We start from the raw sequence: 24,021 nt of genomic DNA on the forward strand, positions 1-24,021 counted from the left end.
GGCTATGGAGATCAGTGGGCCCTGTTAAGGCCAGGCGGGTTGAATGCTTGGTGTAGCCAAATGGAAGACAATTCAAGCGTTTTTAATTCTAGCGGTGAGGCGGAGGGTGGGAGAGAGGCAAGTATTCCTATGTGAAAGCAGTCATCAAATTCTAAATTATGGGAAAAGGCGTGGGTAGGGACAGGAAGCGAAGCAGATTGGGAAGTGGGTTTGCAAGAAGCTCGATGGTTGTTAATCCGTAGGTTGAGTGAGGTGGTGGTTAAACCAATGTAGAAGGCGGGGCAGGAATTACATAAAAGGATATAAATTACGTTACTGGTTGTACAGGTGGGGGATGGAGTGGAAGGAAGCGGAAAAGTGAGAAATTTGTTAGGAAGTGGCTGGGTAATGAGGATAGCACACGTTTTGCACCGGGGTCGTTGGCAAGGGATAGGTAAAGAGCTAGTACGGGTGGTGAACCTTGAGAGTGGTTTAGTCGTTTTGAGAATGGAAGATAGATTTGGCGGCCGACGGAAGGATAAGGATGGACAGCTAGAGAAGATTTTTCCAGTAGTGACATTGTTAGAAAGAATCGGAAAAAGGCTTTTGATGATTCTGTTCAAAGCCTGCACGCCCGGGAAGTATGTGGTGGAAAGGGAGAGATGTGTGGTTTGTTTCTTAGTATGAATTTTGGGTTTGTAAGTATTGTGTAGGATTTTCTTACGCAGAAGGTTCTCAGGATATCCTCTACGAAGAAGGGAGTGGTGAAGATTATTAAGAAAAATGTCCAAGGATTCGGGATTATTGCAAATTCTGTGGCCTCTTACTGAGAGAGAGTAAGGGAGGGATTGTTTAGTGTGTGAGGGGTGACAGCTGTTGAAGTGAAGATATTGTTGTTTGTTAGTAGGTTTAATGTGGACTGAAGTGATGAAACTTTTATTTTCTAGGGTAATGGTAACATCGAGAAATGTTATTCGGGAAGGGGAATGGTTAGAGGTAAAAGATAGTTCGGAGAATTCATTGAGTGCTGAAATGAAAGAGCTCAGTGAGTCTTCTCCATGAGGCCAGAGAAGGAAGATATCATCTATATAGCGAAGCCAAAGTGACGGTTGAAGTGGGTAGGATGATAGGAAGGATTCTTCAAGGAGACCAAGAAATAAATTTGCGTATGAAGGGCTGAATCTGCTTCCCATGGCGCAACCTTTGATCTGCAAATAATGTTTATCGTTGAAGGAGAAGGCGTTTTTAGTGAGGATTAGGTGAGAGAGATCGATTAAAAAGTCAGTGCTGGGTATCTGAGGTGTAGGTCGATTGTCAAGAAAGTGTCGAAGGGAGGCAAGGCCTTCTACATGAGGTATAGAGGTGTATAGTGAGGTTATATATATATATATAATACCACAATACGTATATATAGAGGGCTCACCACATATTCAAAAATCGTATATGTTTTTGGTGTAGTTCTAGAACAATTAACCAGATGGCTAGGAACAATTTTTTGCGATTTTTTAAATTTGGTCGTTCCACAAGTCTAAAAATATATTTTGAAGCAGAAAGAGTTGCTACGTTTAGTGGATACATTAATTACTGGATTTTGTTTATAACAATTGTTATAAAAATATTTTCTCGAATTTCGGCTAGTTACTTGACTTTTCCGAGTTTATATTCCTAATCCATTTTCCGGAAGACTGTTCTTAGTATAAAGTTGAAACTTGCAGGAAACGTTTATTGCGCATTTGTTTCCATACTGGTAAACTTTAATTTGTTCATAACTCAGTTTCAACTTTGTTATGTGTGTTTATATATCTTTCGGACGAAAATCTGGAATTTTGCAGGGTAAAAATCAATCGCCTGCTAACTTTCGTATCTTACGATATAGGTCCATAAATGCTGCGTATGAAATTTGGACAAAACTATAAATTTATTTTTGGTGAAAGAAATGTAACTTTATCTCGATTACTAAGGGAGTTATGGATTTTTAATGGCCGTACCTCTTCTTATATACTTACTCTATGCTAATACATAATCTACGACAAACACATCTCTTAATTCAGTGAGTTTGAAATGCCTAAGGGCGCAAGGAATTGGTGTTCCGCCCTGAAATGCAGCAATTCCTCTATGAAAACTGAGGGAATCAGTTTCTTTCGTATTCCGAAGGAAGGAAGACAAGGGGAGAGATGCTAGCTAGCAGTTATAATCAGAGTTATATTTTCCTCAAATTAAAAGTGCGTTTTTAAGGAAATTTTTCTTTTACAGCAAGGACATGAGTAATTTCAACTCCGAGGAAAGACTTACTAGACAAATCAGCCGCACGTTAATTCCGTATGTCCCTGTTCTATTCCAATACAAAGTTTAGCGTGAGGAAGATTGCCCGCGGTGTTTATCACACCGCAAGTATCGAATTGAACTCAATGTAACAGAACCATTGCCTCTGACACGTTGCTAACCATCAAATTGCTTAAATGCCCCACCAATCCTGACTTTGAAAACGGGATGTTCAAAGAAACTTTGTTCATCGCACCTTGTTTGGTAATTTCGCTCATATTTACTCTCAATACGATTTTGATTTGTGTCGCTTATCTACTAGAGAATTCTTTTAAAAACCGTAAGAAGAAGATTGGACAACCTAGCTAGCCACATCACGAAGCCTGATGAAAACAATCGTAGAAGGACAGGTGGAAGGGAAGAAGGGCAAGGGACGGCCCCGACAAAGTCACATAGGACAAAGGGTTATAAAGGATGAAAAAGAGAAGAAAAACGTCGCTATGAAAAGGTTAGCGGAACGAGAGAGGAATGGAGAGCTGAAAGTCAAACCAATCACAGGATTGTTTACTTGTGATGATGAAGTAAAGTAGAAAAATTTTACCTTAAAGAAGATAATGAGACAGGATTAGCAAATCTGAGATGCAGGCAAATATTGAAAAGGATTTAATGCTCATACTTATTCTGAACGGGTGAGGCTGAGGGCTGAAGTGGATGGGTAACACGCAACGAAGAAGACCGATCGAGTCGGAGTTTTCCTTCCATCTCCACTTTCTCAACTTCTCTCCAGCGCGGTTTTCATCATCCCCTGTGGGTGGTATGTAGAGGGAGAGAAACCCGGCGTCGGCATCAGTCAGCTCTCAGCGAAAGAACCATAGGGCACCACCGCTGAACTAACCATCCGAAGGACAGAGTGCTGCACTTCAAGTGCCCCTCATGAAACACTCCAGTGGGGATCTCTGAGAAATCTCCGCAACCTACGAGATGTGAACCCAGATCCTCAGGGAAGGAAGCCAGAACTGAAGAAACTCCTACTCACTGCTATATTCTTTAAGGTTTATTCGTTATTCTAATTGAAAGGAAAATATGAGAGGCAAGACATCTAATACCTACCAAGCTCTGTATAGAAAAAATAGCACTCATGGGTTTCAAAATATGTACATTAATTTCCTACCCATATTGGCTTTAATTGAGCTTTGCATGCGGTATTACGAGCCATAAGAGAAAATTTTCAATAGCGAGAATTAATCATGACGATGAAAATGATTGTTTGTGGACTGAACTCTAAGCTGCCCGCGAATCATCCTAGAGATTCACGATTAATAAAGAGGAGAGTGTTCGTCCCGCCCGGTCGCAATGGGGCGTGGGCTGAAAAAGAAAAAGTCCGGCCAGGGACACAGCGTGTGTGTGTGTGTGTGTGCCACTGCGTGGGGTGGCGATCTCTGCTCCCACTGAAAGGATTCCAGTGACGCGAAAAACTCCAACCGCCAACGCTCATTGGAAAAACCATCTATACTCAATGAGATCGACAAGGAGTTGGGACTCGATCAGACGATCGGTAAACTCCAGCCCCAAATACCCAGCTCCCATCAGTGAGTTTATTCACGACGGACCCACCATCTATAGTTCACAGTGGTGAAAGTGGTGCTCAGTACAGTCAAAACTCTAAGAGTACCAACATTATAACTTCATGCAAACGAAACCCAAGGATTCGACGCTATTAAAACATTCAAACTTTACTCTCCACAATACATTTTACAAGGTCTACTCACACACATGCACCTCAAACTGTTGAAATATACCCTATACATTTCTATATATTACAAAGAAGCATTGAACTAGTAATATTTATTATAATAAAAAGAGATAGCAAGTGATGATTCATAAGCAAGAGTCAAACGCAATCGATGCAAGTAGGTAATAGGCCACGGAATGCGACGGACATTGATTGGTTGTCCGCCATGAGGGTGCGCACCCCTGTTGCTTTCTTCCACCGCCAGCAGAGCATTGGCAGTGCGCTTAAAATTACACGTGTAGAGTGTTGCTTGAGAGCAAGATACACATTAATTTTCAGGAAACTCATAAACTAATCCGACAATTTCAAGTTTCATTTTTTTCTCAAATCTTTCTTAAAAGTTTACGTTTTGCCAAATATAAAATACAATTATCAATTACTATAATTATCATCGATCAAAACATTGTTTGCTCTTCCATTTTTTGAGCTTGGCTTGTTGAATTTTTGTCACCTAAATATGTCAGTAATTCTGTTTCACTATTTAGGCTAAAATATTCATTTTTTGCATGAAGCAGTGACAAATATACTATAAAATTTTAGGAACTTTCCTTTTTTCAAATTTTGACTGTGTCACTTGATGTAATTCGTATCCCTGATGCTGATACTTCAATGAAAGGTCGGAACATTGGCAAATGCAAAGAAAGATAAAATAATTGTATCCACCAACCCTCCACAATCTGAATACATAACATAATATTGCGGTCAAGAAATTTCCCCATTTCTACCAACTAAATGTTACTAATTTCGTAAGCAAAAAGAACAGAATCACAGAGTAATAAGATGCACATATTTCCAGTCGTTCACATTTAATTCCGCGCGTGGGACTGACCTGGTCTCGGCCGCTATCTCGCGCTCTATCTCTCGCTCGAACTGCACCAGCAGTGGTGCGGGCATTCCGAAGCGGGCGCCCCTCCGCGCCACCTCCAGCAGGCACAGCACCACGTGGCGGGTGTTCTTGCGCAGGATGAGGTCGTCCGTCTCGAAGAGCAGGCACTCGAGCACGCCCAACTGGTGGCGGCACCACGCGATGAAGTTGGACACGTTGTCGCGCGCGAAGAAGGTGCCCGGCTTGACGTCGGGGCGGTATGCGACGGGGCCGATGCGACCCCCGTTCAGACCCCCCCCGTTCGTGATGGCAGCGGGGGCGCCGCCCGAGAGCTGCATCCTCCGCGCCTGCCGCCTCGCCACCCACTCCTCGGCCGCCTCGCGCACGTTGTTGGCGTGCTGCGAAGGAAAGGACAACCTTAGTACATGGTAGACACACTCCTTTTTACACATTTGTAAAATAATAATAATATTAATAATGATAATTTTGCACTCGTTAGGAAGTAACTCACACGAGAATTATAAATAAAATTCCTTCTTCTTGCTGCAGGAGGCACAAAAAACACTGAATTCGAGAGTAAAAAAATGGAAAGTTGGAACTTATGAGGGAGAATAAACTCAAATTTTCGATTGTCTGTCTTTCTATTTTGAAAGGCAGACTCGGGGATGAGAGGAGAAAACAAGAGGTTGGAGTGGAAGGGGGGAATGGGGTGAGGGGTGTCGGTGGTGCTCCCGTGGGCGTGGTCGAACCCTCGTGCGGAGAACGAACTAAAAGACCGAATGCACGCACGCTCCAAGTCCTTGATGTGTAATAGGGGGGTGAGGGAGGGAGGCCGATATTCCCTCTTGGTGAGATTCGTCAAATGAATATTGGAGGCTAAGACTGGAAGAGATGATACGCCATTGCATGAACCACTGTTTTTTTAAGTATTCGTAATTTAAAAAAATCAATGCTTTGGTTGATGTATAAATATTACATTGAATTGACTAGATATTTGGTAAAATTCGGCGGACTTGAAGGCATAAAAATGCACCATCTGACAAGGACTTATCTCAGCAGCACTTTATGGGAATTGCTTTTCTTAAGTAAAATATTTCAATCTTTCTTTGCGGTTTGAATTTTGACTGCTACAAACTTCTTGCTGGTAATGGATATTTCAGGAAACATTTCGAAAATTCTTAAAATAGTGGCTTAAGTGGCTGCTATTTGAGATTATTATTACCTACTTATATTTAAGTATCTAAATTTAATGCTGATCTTGAAAATGAAATTAATTATTGGCAGACAGAAACATACAGATTACAGCCAATTTTGGTAGTTGAGGGGATAAAGATATCCCATAAAATTCCAATGCATGACAAGTAAATTGAAGCACAAGTCTCTCCCAGTTTTACATTTCCTTCCCGATTCTTATCACATGAAAGATCTCGCTTTGTACCAATTATCAAAGTCTACATTTAGTTTGAGTTCTTCCGGAGACTACAACTTAAAAATACAATCGAAAAATGTATGATAGGAACTCTACGCCACTTAACAACAAATACTGGAATAAATTCTTCATCATTTCTGACAATGAGCGAAAAACAGGCCTTCGTACGGCGTTTACGCACGCGACATATTTCAGAGAATACAATCACTTCGTTCGTAGTGAACTGTAACTGTAAATCCATTAAGAATGACTTACGGGATATATAGGAACGAGCTCCAGGTTTCATTTCCCTGGTGAAGGATTCAATTCATGAGCACTGATTTGACCATGGGAATGGCTGTTAAACACACGCTCCACGGAATAATGTGGCTGCAATACAATACCGTGCGTTCCGGATGGCGCTAATCTGAGTTCTCATCATGTTTCCGCTTCCGCATACTTTGCTGCGACGACCCCCACCCCAATTCTCCCGTATTTTATTCTCAAAACAGAGCGAGGTTCATTGCTAACGTATCGCAGGATATGAAATCTCAAATTTAAATTTCACTCGTCACTTGATATCAATAATACCCGGTCCCTTAACGTGACTGCACACTCCCAACTCTTTATCTCCAGAATAGAACTTCAAGATGAGGTTTTACAATCCGTAGCTCAATTTTCGCAAGACATGAAATTATCAACTTTGAATTTCCCTCATTTTAATTCTTTCTCTCTTCCATCGGGGAAATGCTCACAGATCACAACCGCCTTCGCGGTACGGCACAACGAACAACTCAAGCCCTGAACTCGATTATCAGTGTTCCGTGAAAATATAGCAAAACCAATCGTTTTATGAGTGCATGGGTATGCACTCATAAAACGCTTTGAAGTATGTGGCATTAAGAAATTCCTTTGGATATTTAAATACAAACCTTTTACACCTATTTAGTGCACATCGAGGGAGATATTTGGTGAAATACAAATAGCAATAATACGAAAAAATAAGAGAGACCAATACGAAAGTTTCTTAAATAAATAAAAGAGCGCAGCACTTTTCCACAAGATTTTTTAATGCGTACAACGCGTTTCGGCTCACTGAGCCATCATCTGGTACAAGACACTGCAAAACATTTGAAAATCTCCTTTATACCCTTGAGAAAGGGGGGGAGTTGGGGAGGATTTGACATCTTTGAAGAAGAGGGTGGGAACGGGCGTACAGAGAAGAGGCAGAGGGAAAAGATAAAACTACGGGATGTGGAGAACCTACGTTGGAAGGAGGACTCTAGTTTTAAAAAATCTTGTGGAAAAAAGCTACTATCTTTTATTTATTTAAGTATGTCTAACTTCCACCAATAGAAGCCTGAATCTGTTGAACTTATACGAAAGTTTCTCGTAAACACAAGCTCTATTCCGTCCCCAGATTCCATAGCGACCACCTACATCTGCGCCACCCCAACATCAAACTGCCACCGTCGACATCAGTGAAGCCAGTGATCCCCGTCCCATCAACGATGACCATCACACCAGGACTCCCGCTACGGCGGAAGTACCAAGGGAAGAAGCAGAGAAAAAACAATCCGGTGTGAAGATCAACCCCCTAAGCAGTGAGGACGACACCGTCTAAGTGGTCCCCCCAATCCCTACTGAATCATACCAGTGAAAAACTATTTATTTATATCAATGCCAGTGAAGTAGGAGAAGAGACTATTTAGTAATTTATCTATTTATTCATATATTCATTTATCTATTTATTTTTGAAATTGTTTATTTCTTGTTATTATATTAACGTAGTTTTACCTTGGCACGTTGATATTACAACATTTATTGTAACCGTGGTGGCCTGACGGCGGTTTTACGGATTTCCCGCCGTCCTGAGGGTGAATCATGCCTGGCCAATATACCACTCCCGCACCAGTGTTCAACCACAGTAGTGCTGAAGAGGCGCTAGCCTAAGCAGCTCCACGAGATGCTTTGTTATTGTTACTCCAATATTATGTTAAATCATATTATGTTGTATATCACGTGGAATAAACGTTTGTTGAACTTGAACTGAAGTTCCTCGTGACACTAGCCTTCATCGTGGACGCGAAGGGCCATATGAAAGCCAGTACAACAGCGCGAAATAAAAAACAATTTATTCCACCATTCCTTGTATTCTTAGCTGGCGTAAAGTTAACCGTACAACACTCCTCAGCTCCTATGATTGTTGGAAGAAATCCCATTTATTCGCTGCTGAAGAGGCGTTTGGAGGAATGATTTTATTGCCAAATAAGGGATGATCTCGTATTACCATTGCGTAAAGCTACGATCAATTTGTATTTAAGTTAAACATTAAAATACCCTACTGAAACTGAGGAAATAACTTCATTATCTCAATACTAGTTCAAATTTAATGTATTTCAACCCCCCCCCAAAAGCCTCAGAGAAACAGAAAAAAATAACTATTGTCTAGTTTTGAAATATAAGACCTGCATCTGCTTCAAGTTGAAGTTCATTTATTAATGTTATTGCAGTAAATCATTTGAGTCATTTTTCAAAAATTTTCCCGGACTCCCGTTGCCCGGGTGGACCTCAGTACTAAGTTCTAGGGAGAGAGAGCTCTACCTTGCAGAGGACGACGCCCGTGTCCAATTTCTCCATGAAGTCGTTGGCGGTGATGTCTAGGCCGGGGTAGAGGCCGTTGAGCCACTCCGCCAAGTCCTCCTTCATCGCCTCCAAATACTCTTCACTCGACTTGAACGGCTTGAGCGACCGCTGGTCCATTAGTAAAGGCGTCAGCGCGGAGTTGCTTGACGGGGGCAGGGGTGGCGGGGGCGGGGGTGGGGGTGGTGGTGGGGGTGGGGGTGGGGGCGGGGGTGGAGGGGAATTTTCCCTGCTCTGCACGTCCTCGTCTTCGGAGGGGTCGTCCACGGGCCCGGGGGGTCGCATCGCCCCCCCGAACTCCAGCCCGGGCGCCGCCATCTCCACTTCCGCGGCCATCGCGCGGCCGGAACACACAGCCTCTCCTTCTTTCACTGCTTAGTCTGCAGCAGCGGAGATGGAACCTGCAACAGGGAAACAAAGATATCATCATCGTGATTAGACGGAGGAAACACACTTGCTCGAGACCACTTGAAATAAAAGAAGGCGAACAAGTGAGGAGTCTTGCTCTAAGAACCAGGGGCGCGGCTAAGAACTAAGGCTAGGGGGGTTTTAGGCGCAACTAATACTTAGGGGCATGGGGGTATTGCATACCCTCCAGGGTAAGCAGGAGTTTCGGAGGCCCTCCTAGAGAAAAAGTTTAAGAATAACCGTTCAAAATGGCGAGTTTCACGGCTTTCTAAGGGATATTTGATTAATCCTAATACTACGATATAAGTAATACTGATCCAATTAAGTAAAATGGATTAAACATTAACGCTTCCCTGAGCTCTGGGGGGGGGGGGGGGGTTATCCCTCAAACCCCTCCCCCTCGCTGCGCCACTGCTAAGAACTACGAAGCCAATTTACCATAATTTCAAGATAAACTAATGTGGTAAACGATGTTTTTCCATTTTAAGATACCACGTCTTTAGAAATAAATCTAAGAATGAAAAAAAAATTCACTGTTCTCTACGAAACTACCTACCTGCTTTGCAGTCTTCAACAATACTGATGAATTAATTTTTCTTAAAAACACCAATTAAAAAATAATATTATGAAATTGAATTGAACATAAGGTCAGGGCAAGGCTGCTTAAGTTAATCGTTGATAGAGGACTGTTAGTTTGAAACGAGACAATTCAACATAGGCCCACTATCGAACGCTTGAATTTTCTGCCCCAGATTAGCAGCGTCGCACAACTGACACTCATTTCAGTGTAATTAGATTAGCGTGCTTATGCTTTTTGCGTGGGTCAGCTGGGAAAGTTGTACTTGTCGTGCAATTGAGAGTGAGTTTGAATAGAAATGCACGTACTATTAATGTTTCGTCGTAGAACCGAGTGAGTCGTGCAGCTGAAAGTCGCTCAACTAAGGCTCTCCTGTAAATGACTCGGTCCACGTGAATTAAATGTTATCGGTAGGCAGACATTTCGCCTTTCGCAGACGGTTTCTTCACGGCTCTTTCACACTTCTGAAAATTTGGAGGGAAGAATCATGGTGAACTTGCGTGAAAAACACACATGGCAATCAACCGTCGAAGCCATAGATTCGACATAATCGAGAACAATTGGCAAACATGAATATTTAAGTTAGGGCCCCCGCGCACTGGCAACTTTTACAAAGCAACTATTTAGTAAACAGTGCCGTGTGTTTCATTGGGACTTCCACAAAGCAACTACATAAATAGTTGCTTTGTTGCGGGGGCCCTTGATGTAACGACAAAGGAGAAATGGATGACTGGATTGGTAAACCAGCCCTGAGATTATAATCATACGGATGGAGGAATGAATACCGATTACAATGAACCTAATTATTCCTCCCAAGCTCATTAATGTGACGACAATACATAATCGATCAATCCCTCGCCTGTTGAAGCTTGCTTCTTGAAAAATTGTTTCATTTATTTAGTAATCAAGACGCAATATTATCCGCCAATGCGATTTTATAAATTATCCAAATGGATACAAAGATGATCGCGCAGCTCTTAATTGATAAGAGGCGCGTACATTTCCCAGGTCACACGTGTCCACTGAAGAGGATGGATGCTAGCAGCACCTCCAATGCCTACTCTTAAGCTCGCTCTATCCCTCGTTCATTTCCTCCGGTAACCGTGGTGACTGCTATTCTCTTGTTTTCTTTTGGGGTACAATGTCATTCGGAGTGGTTTCAGAATTCTAATGCATTTTCTCTCGCACGATGAGAGTGGAGCGTGAAATCGTGCATTAAAACTGGAATGATCATCGACAATGAAATAAGCCGCACGATGGAATATCATAAACCTTAAAAAAAGTTTTTAAAAGCTTGTGTTGGCTTTGCCAAGCATCACTAAGGAGTTACCGTTCGACATTTAGCTAATTGGTCAGGGCAGCATTGTTCCATGCATATTTCACCACTCTCGTCACTAAAATGTTCACGGTTTCTTGACACTCTACTGCGATAGCTATGTGTCTCCAACGCCACAACCAATTTTTTGGAAATTTTTGGAACTAATCTTCACATTTAATTTTATTTCATTGAAAATTTGAGAAATATTGAAGAGATTGAGCTGAAACTATTTAAAACATGCCTTGTCATCGGGAATCTGTCTTCAAAATTTCAGAGTTCTATCTTACCATGAAGTACGTTTAAAATCGATAGCAAAATTCCACCGTAATAGACAGACACCAAGTAAAGTTAAGAATAAACGTTGCACAATTGGTAGGCAACAAAGGAAACCTTCAACTCATCCGTGGAACTGTAATGGATTCTCTAAATGATACACTCTTACGGATGAACCATACGCATCATGAACGTAGAATTATTATAACTGCAGCTTTTTTCGATTTATGAGAGCAACTGTAATATAGTAATCCAACGGACCTATTATACGAATCACGATAAAAGACACGATTATAACCACTGACAGTGACAGTTACTCATTACCGAGAATTTACTCATTTATATTTTTCACGTGGCTCATCGGAAGGCGATTTGGTTCCCTTTTTGCCAAGAGATGTCACTATTTACCTCAAAATAATCGGCAGCAGTTTTATTAACCCACTCTTTGAATTATTCAATAAAGCCTAATTTAGAAGGTAATTTTTCATGTACCTACAAGTTCAGGGTTCGCGTCAATGACAGCTCAAACAAAGACTCTTAGACGTCATAATTTCCAGGGATAGCACCAATAATAGCGATCACCGTCCATATCTGTCATCGTGTTTTGCATCAGTGAATACGAGCATAAAATACAGCAGCAACCAATTAGCGCACTAGACCAAACGCATATTGTGGCGACGCCACTGAGAGTTAAGATAGCAACCACAGTAAATGTCGAGGACGCCTCAAAGAAAGATATAGAAAATGATGGTTGTGGCAATAATTTACCCTGTCACTGAAAAGCATAGCTGAAATGATCACTAGAGTTGTACGTGTAGATAGATGACGGAGGAGGCGTCAGGTGGACAACACATTGTCACGGGTCGAAAAAGCGTCAGGGTGCGGTGCCATCGTCCACCATTGAAATATCAAAAGTGGCTACACTCTCACGGTGCACTTTATGAGGGCAAAAATAACGGACTACCCAGGTGAGTATCAAGAAATAGAGCTATGCAAATGGACAGGAGAGAATGAGAAAACAATAGCGTTCATGGAAAACATTATAAATTAATGAAGAAAACATATAATGTTTTCTAAATAAGGAAACGTTCGGGAAAAAACAAGCGATCAGATCAAAAATCGAGCAAGAGACAGCGAAGATCAATGACAAAAGATACAGTATCTACGTAAGATACGCATACATTTGATTGAAAAGATAAAATTAACTCGCATTTAACAAAAAAAGGTTGCAGGAAAAAGACTGTTGATATGAAGAGGCCTATTCAACGCAAAAAAGCCGCGATAACACTAAGAAGGCATTATCACCATCGATTGATCACTGCGCACTTTCATTGCAATAGAAATTAGTACGCCAGTGAACAATAATAACTTCAATGTAACGAGAAAAAGGGCTAACTTCAACGGGTGCGTAGTGGAGAGACAAAGAATTTCCATTCCATCCCCTTAAAACGACGAATGAACAAACCTTCAATAACATACACCATAGGACGTATTTGCAACCACTTCAAAGGAGTGTGTAACATTAATGTTGATATTTTTCTATTCCACAACGTCACTTGCATACATATCTATAAGGTTTTCTTAGGCTTATCACCAAAGCAGCGAGATGTTTGTTAGTTGGTTACGTTGGCCATCTGGCGCACCGGGATGTTAATAGCTGCCATATTATTAACATTAAAAACAGCGATAAAAATATACAATATCACTCTTCAGACAAGTGTAAATTTCCCATAAATATCGCGATGTAATGCAAAACGATGTGAAAACTTATTTGACAACCACAAAATTAGTACAAATTACTAGTCATTACATTGACAATAATAGTAATAGATTAGTTAAATATGTAAAAGTAAAATTATGTGCACTAAATTCGGCATTATCTTCACTCGATAGCACTCGCACTGAAATGCAATTCACACGAAACACTCGAAGAGCCAAAATGTTGATATCCTGAAGATTATGCATTCAGTGTCACAAGCAACGACGCTTTGCTTCGCCCAATTTGCTCGCGCAGCCGTCAAGAAAAGCCAGCGATGAAGCGGCCATGAGCCAGCGATGAAGCGGCCAACAGCCAGCGATGAAGCAGCCATGAGCCAGCGATGAAGCGGCCAACAGCCAGCGATGAAGCGGCCAACAGCCAGCAATGAAGCGGCCATGAGCCAGCGATGAAGCAGCCAACAGCCAGCGATGAAGCGGACAAATTCGTCATTAGGAATGAACACGTTTAGCACAACACTTACTGAAAAATAGAATTTTTGAAGCCTGCAACTACTTCTTGGCGTGTGATAAATGGAATTGAAATCAAATTTCCAAAGCTGCTAAGTGATTTTGCCAAGCTAACCAATGAGCAGACGCCGAAAATCATTCCTGTTTACTCTGAGGCATTAAAAATTTGAGCACATTTTACTTCCGACGCCGAAGATGAAAACACAAAGCAACAAGGAATGAACGAAATAGTGCAAACGGCCTGAATAAAACAATATTGAAAAAGTACTTGTGCTCGTAATGTCAATGTAATTATAATAAATTATTTTTTTTAAATTTTCAATGGAAATTACATAATTTTATCGTTTTTTTATAATTGAGGGAAAACAGAGATTGGTGGTTAAAAAAGTTAGGAATCCATAGGTATTACCTCAAAACTAAATGACTCTTCTGATTCACACCGACTTACATAAACCCTCCCAACAAGATCTAGTCAATGACGGACGAATGCCAAGTCCCGACCACAGAATACGTCTCCAAGTGCCGCCGGGGATTAGCCTCCCGAAGAAAATTAAACGAAGAAAACAACTGAGCTCCTCGCTCCGCTTGGCACGTACCTCTGGACCAGCGATCGATCGACGCCCAAAGCAGCCCTTCCTCGCGCTCATGAGTCGCTCACGAAGACAAGGCGTGTGGAGATATGCAACAGAAGCGCAGCGCAACACGCACGAGACTAAAAGCAAGGAGAGTGAGTAGCGGAGGAGTAGACAGATGACGGCGTGGACACGAAACGAAGTTGACTAGAGATGAGAGGAAGGGTGGGGTAGGGGGAATATTCCTTCGTAAGAAGCAACACCTCTCTCTCCCTCTCAAGGCATCGACGCAAAATAAGACGCGCAATGAACGGATCAAAGGATTGCAATGGCGCTTGTGTGGGAACGCTCGGAGAATATCACCCAATTTATGAATGAGCGAGCCGTCCAGAATGTTGCACGTGAAGGGTGGGAGGAGATAATATTCGATTCGCTGAGCTGCTCTGAGCGAATTCTGCGTGGGAAACGGACAGCGCCGAATATGGATAGAATAAGCGCCCTGCTCGCACAAAGGAAATTAATTGGCTGGAGAGATACGATTGCGGAATGAGGAGAATGTAATGCGAGGAGTGAGCGCGGTTGGGGAATAGGAATTACTTTTCGTAATATGTACCAGGACGTGAGAAGGAGACACTCGTCAACACATGAGCCAATCTAAAAATTAATAATGCACAGTCATTAAGAATGGGAATGACGCCATGCTTGGAGAAGGCCAATTCCAAAACACAATCCTCATTAGCCTTTCGAAAAAGATAACATACCATTTATTATAAATACACAAATATATACACAAACCAAAATACGAGGGTGGTTTGAAAATTTCTCGGAGTCACCACGAGTTGTCAGCGCTAGTGCAACGAACTTTCCACGTGATATTCATAGGACTGTTCGCTGTAAACACATGCCACACCAATCCTCGTGGTGAAGAACTGTGACGGTGACGTGGCTTTTTTGTTGTTCCCACATAGTAATTTGCGAAGATGGAAAACATCGAGATTCGTGTGATTAAGTGATTAAGTACTTCGTAAAAATAGGCATGAAAGCAAAGGATATTCATGCCGATTTCCAGAATACACTATGAGACTCTGCTCCTTCATAGTCAACTGTTGCCAAGAGGACAAAAGAATTTAAATTTGGTCGGGGGAGCTTAGATGATGGTACGCGCAAAGGTCGGCCAAGAAGTGTCACTACTCCAGAAATCATTTCAAAAGTACACAAAATGGTAATGGAGGATCGCCGATTGAAATTGGGTGCAACTGCTCTTGCTTGCCAGATGTCATATAAAAGGGTATATATTATATTTTAACGGAAAAATTAGAAATGAAAAAATTATCTGCAAGATGAGTGCCGCGACTCTTGACGCTGGATCAAAAACGCACGAGAATGGACATATCGGAACAATGTTTAACCCGTTTTAGGGAAAACGAACAAGTTTTTTTGCACCGGTTGGTGACCAAAGATGAAACTTGGGTCCATTACTATTCCCTAGAGACAAAAAACAGCCAAAGCTGCGGAAATATGATGATTATCCACCACCAAAGAAAGCAAACACAATTCTTTCGACTGGAAAGGTCATGGCGTCAGTATTCTGGAATGTGAAGGGGATTCTGTTTATAGATTGTCTCCCCACTAGGCAAAAAATTACTATACAATACTATGCTAACCTTTTGGATTAATTTCAACAAAATATACGCGAAATAAGGCCAGGTTTAGCAAGGAAGAATGTCATCTTTCATCAATACAATGCGCGCCTGCACACATGTGCTGTCGCCATGGCAAAATAACACGAACTATGGTATTAATTGTTGCCACTTCCGCTTTATTCACCTGATGTGCCTCCGTCAGACTTCCATCTCTTCACAAAACTGAAAATTTTTCATGGTGGACTTGGTGGATTAAATGATTCACTTCAAATGAAGAACTGAGAGCCGGAGTTGACAACAATTTTGCAGGCCTAGAGAAATCTCATTTTCTAGGTGGGATCAAGGTATTAGAATATCGTTGGACCACATGTAGTAATCTACAAGGAGACTATATCAAAAAATAAAATAAGTTTCAGCGATGTGAGAACATTTTTTCTATTCCATTCCGAGAACTTTTAAAACCAGCCTCGAAGCTCATAAATCAAACAGTCTTGCTTTGGCGTAAATTAGGCTGAAAAATCTACGCTCGACTGAAGAGTAACGTTAGAAAGTTCTTTCTTCCTCATATTTTTCTGATCTCGTCGCAGATACAAGATATAACAAAGACATAGATATCCCAACCGATCATAAAGCAATCAATAACAGATAACTCAAGTTTAAGAGATAGAGAGAATATGAGGAAAAATCACTAACAGCGACAACCACAAGGAGAATTTCAAATGCGCACATCCGAAAACAAATCGTAATTCGTCGCGTGTATTTTCCTATGCCTGCCACTGGGCTGCATATACGTCAATAGATCCACTTGACCCAATTTCCTGCCAATGTATTCAGAATGCTTTCCACCGTGGACGGGCCGTGAATATTATTTTCGCGCGAGGGAGCCGTGGAAAGTTGCGCGCAATCAAAGTCCAACAAAAAACAATGCACATTGCTTTGAGTGGTCAACTGACTCATTCCGCTCTTCAAACGCGAAATTACACACACAAAATCAGCCAAAATATCTTAATTATCTGCGACTTCCACACTCATCAAGGACCATTCCATTTTCGGATTAAAATTCACTCAAAACTTTCCTTCAACCTTAAAAATCAATCACAGCCCCATCATATTTACTGGCAAACATTCCTAGGATCGTTTTTGCTTCTTTTTGGACCTTTTCACAGTAGCTACGGATTTGGTTAATATCTTCATCATAACTACACTTCGATTACACTGAAGGTAGCTTTTCAAACGCATCCAGGAGCTCTTTCTCAGCATTTTCCTCACTACAGCACCCCCATTGAGCGAGCATCCTGTGAGCATCATTCTGTACCTTCCACTCCAAAGGTGAGGCCACTTCATTTCGCTGATTCCTCATACGTCTAGGTTCATTCTTTGCATCTCCACCTTCAAGTTCTCCAGCATTCCGCAGATACGAAGCGATCTAATTCTCCATGTTATTATTCTTCAAATGTCATCGCAATTGCTTCCTCTCGGGTAGTCCCCACCAGTAGATCCTAGTGTGGCGTACTGGTTGACCTCCGGAATATTTTACTCGAGAGAATTCTACTATGGTAAGATATGAAAATAAGTGGAGTATTAGCAACTCCTCGCGATAATAATGTGGTGGTTCCCCTTGCCTTCCATATCGCAGCACTACAGCCGTTGTATATGTAAGTATATGTTACCCTGCCTGTAGGGAAATGAGTGTCACTGTACCGTCCTTAATGGTCTCCACCTTCACGCGTATGAAGAATAGCTGCAGCCAAAGAGGCATCGATCAGCAGCTATTTTGTGGAGCCCTTTCGCCAATGACTTGTATTTAGAAGATGCTCGGAAGACAGATCCAAGTTTGAATAAGGGTGAAATGAAAAGCGTTAAAACCTCGTCACACTAACCCAATGACGTAAAAGCTCTCACTCAGATAACACGTTATAGAGAGGTAAAAAAAACTGTTGCACCACTGGACGTTCCTTTTTCGAACAATAATTGGGAGCAGATTTCCATTTTGGGAACATTTGAAATTCAAACTACATGGACACGCAACAGTTGATTTGGTAATTTCTAATTACAATATTCTCCAGGGAAAATATCTCACGAAGTCTTGAAACGAAATGTTCTCAATGGACCACTTCCTTTCAGGGCCGAAAATTGAGCGTTTTAATTACCACGGGATTATGCTTCGCTTCTTATGATGAGAACGCCGAGAATTCATAAACACCACTGCAAGCTAATTCACAACGACCGAGAATTTAGTTTCGGCATGAATTTATTGCAAAAGAGTGGGCATTAAACGCTCGGCCGAGAAGCACGGCAATGGTGCCCACGATCCCTCGCGACGAAACTGAGATAAACTACACACTCCACCGGCAGGAAACAATCCTTTTTCTTGTTCCAGCAGCTGCCGAAGCAAAATGCTTCCATTAGTTTTAACGGCTTAATGCTCACGACGTTTCCAAGGCATAACTTTCACTCTCACGTTTTCAAACGAAAGGAAGGGGACAGACAATCATGGGGTGAAATACTCGGGAAAAGTTGACGGGGAAAATCACAGCCATTCACACTATGAAGTGTGCAGAAAAAACAATAAGGATGCTTCACAATGACGTACCACATGGAGAAGAGTAAGGCGCTTTCTTTTAGACGCTGAATGCGTCATTGCCCAGCGTATACCCACAACAGCCATTAGGCGAATTAGGAAAACTCAGTGACACCTATTATTCCTTAATGGATCTATCCATTGTTGAATTATAAAAATTAAAGAAGATGAAGGTGTTAAAAAAACAATGCTTTTTACGACAAAATATAACGAGCACGGAGAATCTGTAAAAATTATCAAATGAACATTTCCGGGGAATCAAGTAAGTGACTGGTAATATTCACATTTTAAATTCCCCCATTCTTTCTAAAAAAATCCCTCATCGATCACCAAAAGATCACCTATCATTGGAATGTTTTATTTCTCTCTACTAAATATTTCACGAAATTCAGAAAATGTGAAAATCTGAAGGCAATACATCAAAAAATGCATCCCAATGAAAAAATATAACAGACCTTCATAAGTTAAACTATCAGGCAGATCTCGGTAAATCTTCATTTTTATCCTAAATTATTTAGTGATGGGCTTCAAAATACTAATGAAGATGAAAAATCATAAATGCAGAGAAAGTTATGGAAATTTTAGCAATCAGCAAAAGAATATTTCGTTACAAATAATTTGATTAGAGTGGAAAGATATTTGGCAAAGCGCATTTTAACGCATCGGAAGTAAAATGAAGAGAATTACCTATCCATGTTTCCTCTTGATTTTAATGAAAACTTCTCTGAATTTCAGGATTAAAGTCCCTCTCTATCCCAAGTGTTCAATTCAAGACGACCGCAACCCTCAGATACGCTGCTATTCGAGCCATGGAAAGGTGCTGAACATTTGAACAATTGCCGAACACAAAGCGTGTCTCCTCCCAGGCAGCAGGTTGCAAAGCTTGCGATGACGATTAATGGAGACCAATCCAGCCAATTGAGACGGATTGCTCGCGTGAGAGTGCTTACGCTCAATGTTAGTGTCTTTTCATTTCCTTCTCTCCCGTGCGTTGGCAGCCGTGGAATTTGCATTAAAAGAGGAGAGGTGGATTTCCAAAGACTCCGCGATTGAAATGTGAAACGATAGGGAACGGAGAGAGTGAGAGAGAACCTCGCTTGCACCTCAACTGCCTTCTTTGGACACCCGACAGCAACAAAGTCTCATGAAATGCTTGAATTTTCTACGGCATGAAAAACCGATATGAGAGGGACTTAGGTTCCGGAAAAAGTCTCCTCTTGTGCCATCATAAATCCCCCAAACTCGTCTTTCATTTGCCTTCAACCAAAACCACAATCCCCAGAATAAAACTGCTGTATTGTTTCTCAATAATCCACGGAAACCACAAAAAACTGTATCAAAAGTCTGTATATATATGAAAACTCTGCCTTAAATTATCTTTTTCTTGTGCGGAGGAAATCCACAGAGGAAAAATCATTCGCCTTGACCGGGATTCGAACCCGGATCCCACAGGGGAGAATGACGCCTCGGTAGCTTAACTGGCTAAAGCACTCGGTAGGAAATCGAGGGATCCGGGTTCGAATCCCGGTCAAGGCGAATGATTTTTCCTCTTTGGATTTTTTTCGCACAATTTGTGCATTGTGGGTGACTCCGTAAAAGTTATCTCCGCGGCGAGTCCCGGTATACTTAAATAAATATCTTTTTCTTGATTCAAGATTGAAATTTTAAGAAAATGCTTCCATTAAAATGTAGTTGTTATGGACAATCCATAGTTGTCAGATTTCTAAGGAGTATTCAAAACATTAAAACAAGGTTACTGTGGCAATTTTGGGGGCTACTTTGGCAGAATGTCAAAATATTTATAATAGAGAACACTAATACAAAGTTTTACATGAGGAAGGACGGCCGGTGTGTTTATTACACCCAAAGTTTCTATTTGAACTGAGTGTAACGGAATGCCTCTACAATGTTGCAAACCAGCAAATTACTTGAATGATCGACCAATCCTGACTTGGTGTTCAAAAACACACGATAATGTTGTTTGGTGATTTTTTCTCACATTGGCACTCAAGATTATTTTGATCTGTGTGTCTTAAAATACTTAATAAGTGCCTCCTTGTGTATGCATAGTCTGATGATGGTATGTAAATTGTCTTTTCAATAAATTTGAGGATTTAATTGATGAAAATTCTGTCAAACAAGCCCCACTCTCGAGGTTACTTTGACAATCGTTTAAAAAAACATTAAAAATTGTTTGTTGAAGGTGTGGCTTGGATTGCTAATACATTTGATTACCATTGCATACACTTTCCCCTCGGAACGAATGTATAGCTGGAATATAGGTGGCGCCAAAAATTACGAGCTAACAATCAATCAAAAAATATTTCAGGTCAAGAGGTGCTATGTGGAGTGCACGGGATGAGAATTCAGGTCGGTGCATTCCTTCTCTCTCTCTATCTCCTCTTGCCTTTCTATTCCTTCGTATTCCGAGCGCTTACTAGTCCGGCAGAATTCCTGCAGAGTGCACTGTCGTGCATCACACCGCGGAGCGCCGATCAAATTGCAAAGTGGCGCGGCCCATTTTTCCGGCAGACGACTGGAATATTGCACGACGTGGGACGAGGGGATTGGCGGAGGAAGGATGGAGTTATTGGACGGTTCGTTAATGTGGTACGGTATTTGGGAGAGGATGCTGGCATTAGCCTGCTCTTGACGAATCACGCCAAAGGGCTTAACGTCCCTTCCGACGGACGGAGTGCCCTCCAGAAAGTATACTCAGGCAAGAATCGAGCAGTCTCTGGAAAATATTAGCCACCGTCGGGATTTGAAGCCGGACGGACTGAGGGGAAGCCAACTAATGCAATGGTAGGTGGACACTAGTCCGAGGGTACGGTTTGACTTCTTCACGGCGTTCGAAGATTACGAACCGGAACGAAGGAAAGGTCTAAAGGTATTCCACCGTTAAAGGTTGGTTCATATGGTTTTCTGAATCACCGCGTCCTGCTAGTCGACCACTATTAATTGAACTCCTCCCTACAATTGACAAAAAAGGCTAACACCGTCATTCCATCTATCAATGCAATAGTATCTTCATCCCCAATTCACCTGCAAATTAGAGTTTCACGATTTCACGACGATATTCGTCCGCAATATCATTTGTGCAACATCATTTTTTTTAAGTTCATGCAGCGTTTGGGATATGGCGGCACTCAAAGATGTTAGTGGGAGACAGCTGTCTCCTCTCGAGATCTACACTTGCTGCAGTCAAACATTCATATAAATGGAAATTCGAATTCATGGATTGATTTCCAGGCTACCTTGCAGGAGCGAGAGAGAGCCCCTCGTCTCCAATCGCCAATCCCATTCTCCATTCATTCCGCGCTGCCGAAGCGGCCAATTGGGTGCGAATCACGAAAGCACAGAGTCCAATCACGTCTGCCCCGGCAAAGTCACAACGGGGGTCGACCTGCAGAGAATGCGCAGTGCGAACAGATCGCCAGCGGGGTCGCTCTTCCGGGAACGGGAACTACTTGCAGGCCGGTAGGCCGTCAAGGATTAACAGCTGGAGAGTACGTGAAAGGGATACGCGATAAAATTCACATCTTATCAATTAGTTATTCTCGAGCTGAGCTGGGTCAGGAGACCATTGGCCTGATTCAGCAAGGACTGGATGTCGCAAATTATCGAAATTCCCGTGACAGAGATATTCCATCCTTGAACATAAGAACTTGAACGATCATTATCTTTGATCCAAGATTTACAAATCATTTTAAAAATCCTCTTCTTCATTTTTCCTCATTTCACAATAACCATATTTCAGAACTACTTCTCAATCAATTGCAACCCATTTTCGATCGTCTTTTCGACTAATCTCGTCATTTCTTCGTCTCCTTCTTTAGTTTTCAACCTGCCTGTTGGTTTGCTCTCCCCATTAATCAAGTTCAATTGATTTCATCTTTATTCGTCTTAAAACACACATTTAAAACGGCTGAAGTCTCCTCTGAGTGCTGACGGGTGGGTCCCTTCATTTATTCATCAAGACCAGTGGCAAGACGTAAGGGAAAAGAGATTTGGTAAAATTACTAATCAGCACCCTCTGTTTTGGAATGGAATGTCCATCGCAAACGCTGTCCTACACACAATCAAATGAGACGAACATTTCGACGGATTGAAGGAACACAACATTGGATAGGTATTCGAGAATGAAGCGGTTTAATATTTATCGTAAATTCTACAAAAGAATACACACTCCTGAGCCGGATAACATGTCCAGGGGAACGAAAAGGCAGATTAAACTGCTTATGTATAAATAGTAACAAAGAGAGCAAACCAACAACGTATATGATTATGTATCATTGTAATAGAACCTAAAATGTTGTAGTATGTACCCGATTACATGGTGGATAAAAGTACTCACCCCCCGCCAAACACCCTCAGGGCGAATCTGAAGTAGACGCAGATCAAACGCAAAGAAGTCCAAGGAACACGCACCTGCCTGGCACGAAATGACCACGTTTCCGCGCCGGGTGTTATTGGGTGTGCAGTGATGATCCCATTCATTGTGCAACAAGATGACGCCATTGCGTGTGGTGGGTTAGAAAAGAGGGCAATGAAGGCTTCTAATGAAGCGAAAGGGTTGCGACCCTCTTCAGCCGCCGATTAAGAAGAAATGCCACCCTCAACGGTTCCCAACCCTCTTGCCTCAAGTCACGCTCCAGCACTAAGCTCACGCCTTCATCCGTTAAAAAAAAACCCTTCTCACGGGAATATTTTCATCCACCAATCCGGCCATTAGCCTAATCATGAGTCATTAATCAAAGTCACTCCACATCCATTCTCCTCTGCGATATTCACCATCACACCTCAATTCTCACTCCAACCACAAGCACTTCTCTCAAGCCTTAATTTTTGCAGAAGATGTTCTAATATCAAATCCACCATGGTGCTCGTTTCTCAAGCCTGAGCGTTGCTAGAGAGTTATCACGAAAAAGGCCATCGAATCGTTGCTACAGAAGATGGTCAAAGAGATCGACAGAGTAATTAATGATGAAGTCCTAAGAAGAGTGAGAGAGAAGAGAAGCCCCATGGAAACCTAAATAAGAAGACGGAACAATCTTGTAGGCCACATCCTATGACATGATGGCCTGATGAAGACAGTCGTCGAGGGACAAGTGGAAGGCAAGAACGGAAAAGGAAGACCTCGAACAAAATACATGGAAAGTAGGATATGTAAGTGAAGAAACATGTATATGTAAGTGTGGAAAGATTAGCTGATGGGAGAATTGGGTGGAGAGCTGCGTCAAACCAACCTTGGGATTGTGACGATGTCCATGGCTTAAGGGGATCACAGAGAACTCATTACCGCACTTTCATTCTGGCAGGAGGATCAACCTTAGTGCTTACTTCGTGTTTCAACCCGAAGGCTGTTATGGGTAGAGCTCATCTAGAACTAAACCACAGGCATGTGACTATCGCCTACTTAGAGTAAGGGACAGCTCTTTTTCTGATTTTCCATTTCTCGCAGTTGGAGGATGTCGATTGGGGGACCCGCATTATCTATTCAACTATAATTT

The 24,021-nt window shown here is 41.9% G+C and overlaps 1 protein-coding gene across 3 annotated transcripts in view; it reads right to left on the reverse strand.

The window, feature by feature from the left end:
- LOC124156625 (GAS2-like protein 1) overlaps positions 1-24,021 on the reverse strand; it is a 329,284-nt gene that overhangs the window by 135,857 nt on the left and 169,406 nt on the right. For 2 of the 3 annotated variants that reach the window (XM_046531275.1, XM_046531274.1), the window contains 2 exons: positions 8,872-9,311; positions 4,863-5,257 (listed from right to left, as the gene is read on the reverse strand). In XM_046531275.1, the coding sequence (XP_046387231.1) occupies positions 4,863-5,257; positions 8,872-9,246 (770 nt within the window). In that variant the 5' untranslated portion in view covers positions 9,247-9,311. Of the gene's footprint in view, positions 1-4,862; positions 5,258-8,871; positions 9,312-14,308; positions 14,416-24,021 lie in introns of those variants that run through there. The other variant, XM_046531276.1, reaches the window with a different exon arrangement.

Source organism: Ischnura elegans, chromosome 3 (genome assembly GCF_921293095.1).
Source record: "Ischnura elegans chromosome 3, ioIscEleg1.1, whole genome shotgun sequence".
Lineage (NCBI taxonomy): Eukaryota > Metazoa > Arthropoda > Insecta > Odonata > Coenagrionidae > Ischnura > Ischnura elegans.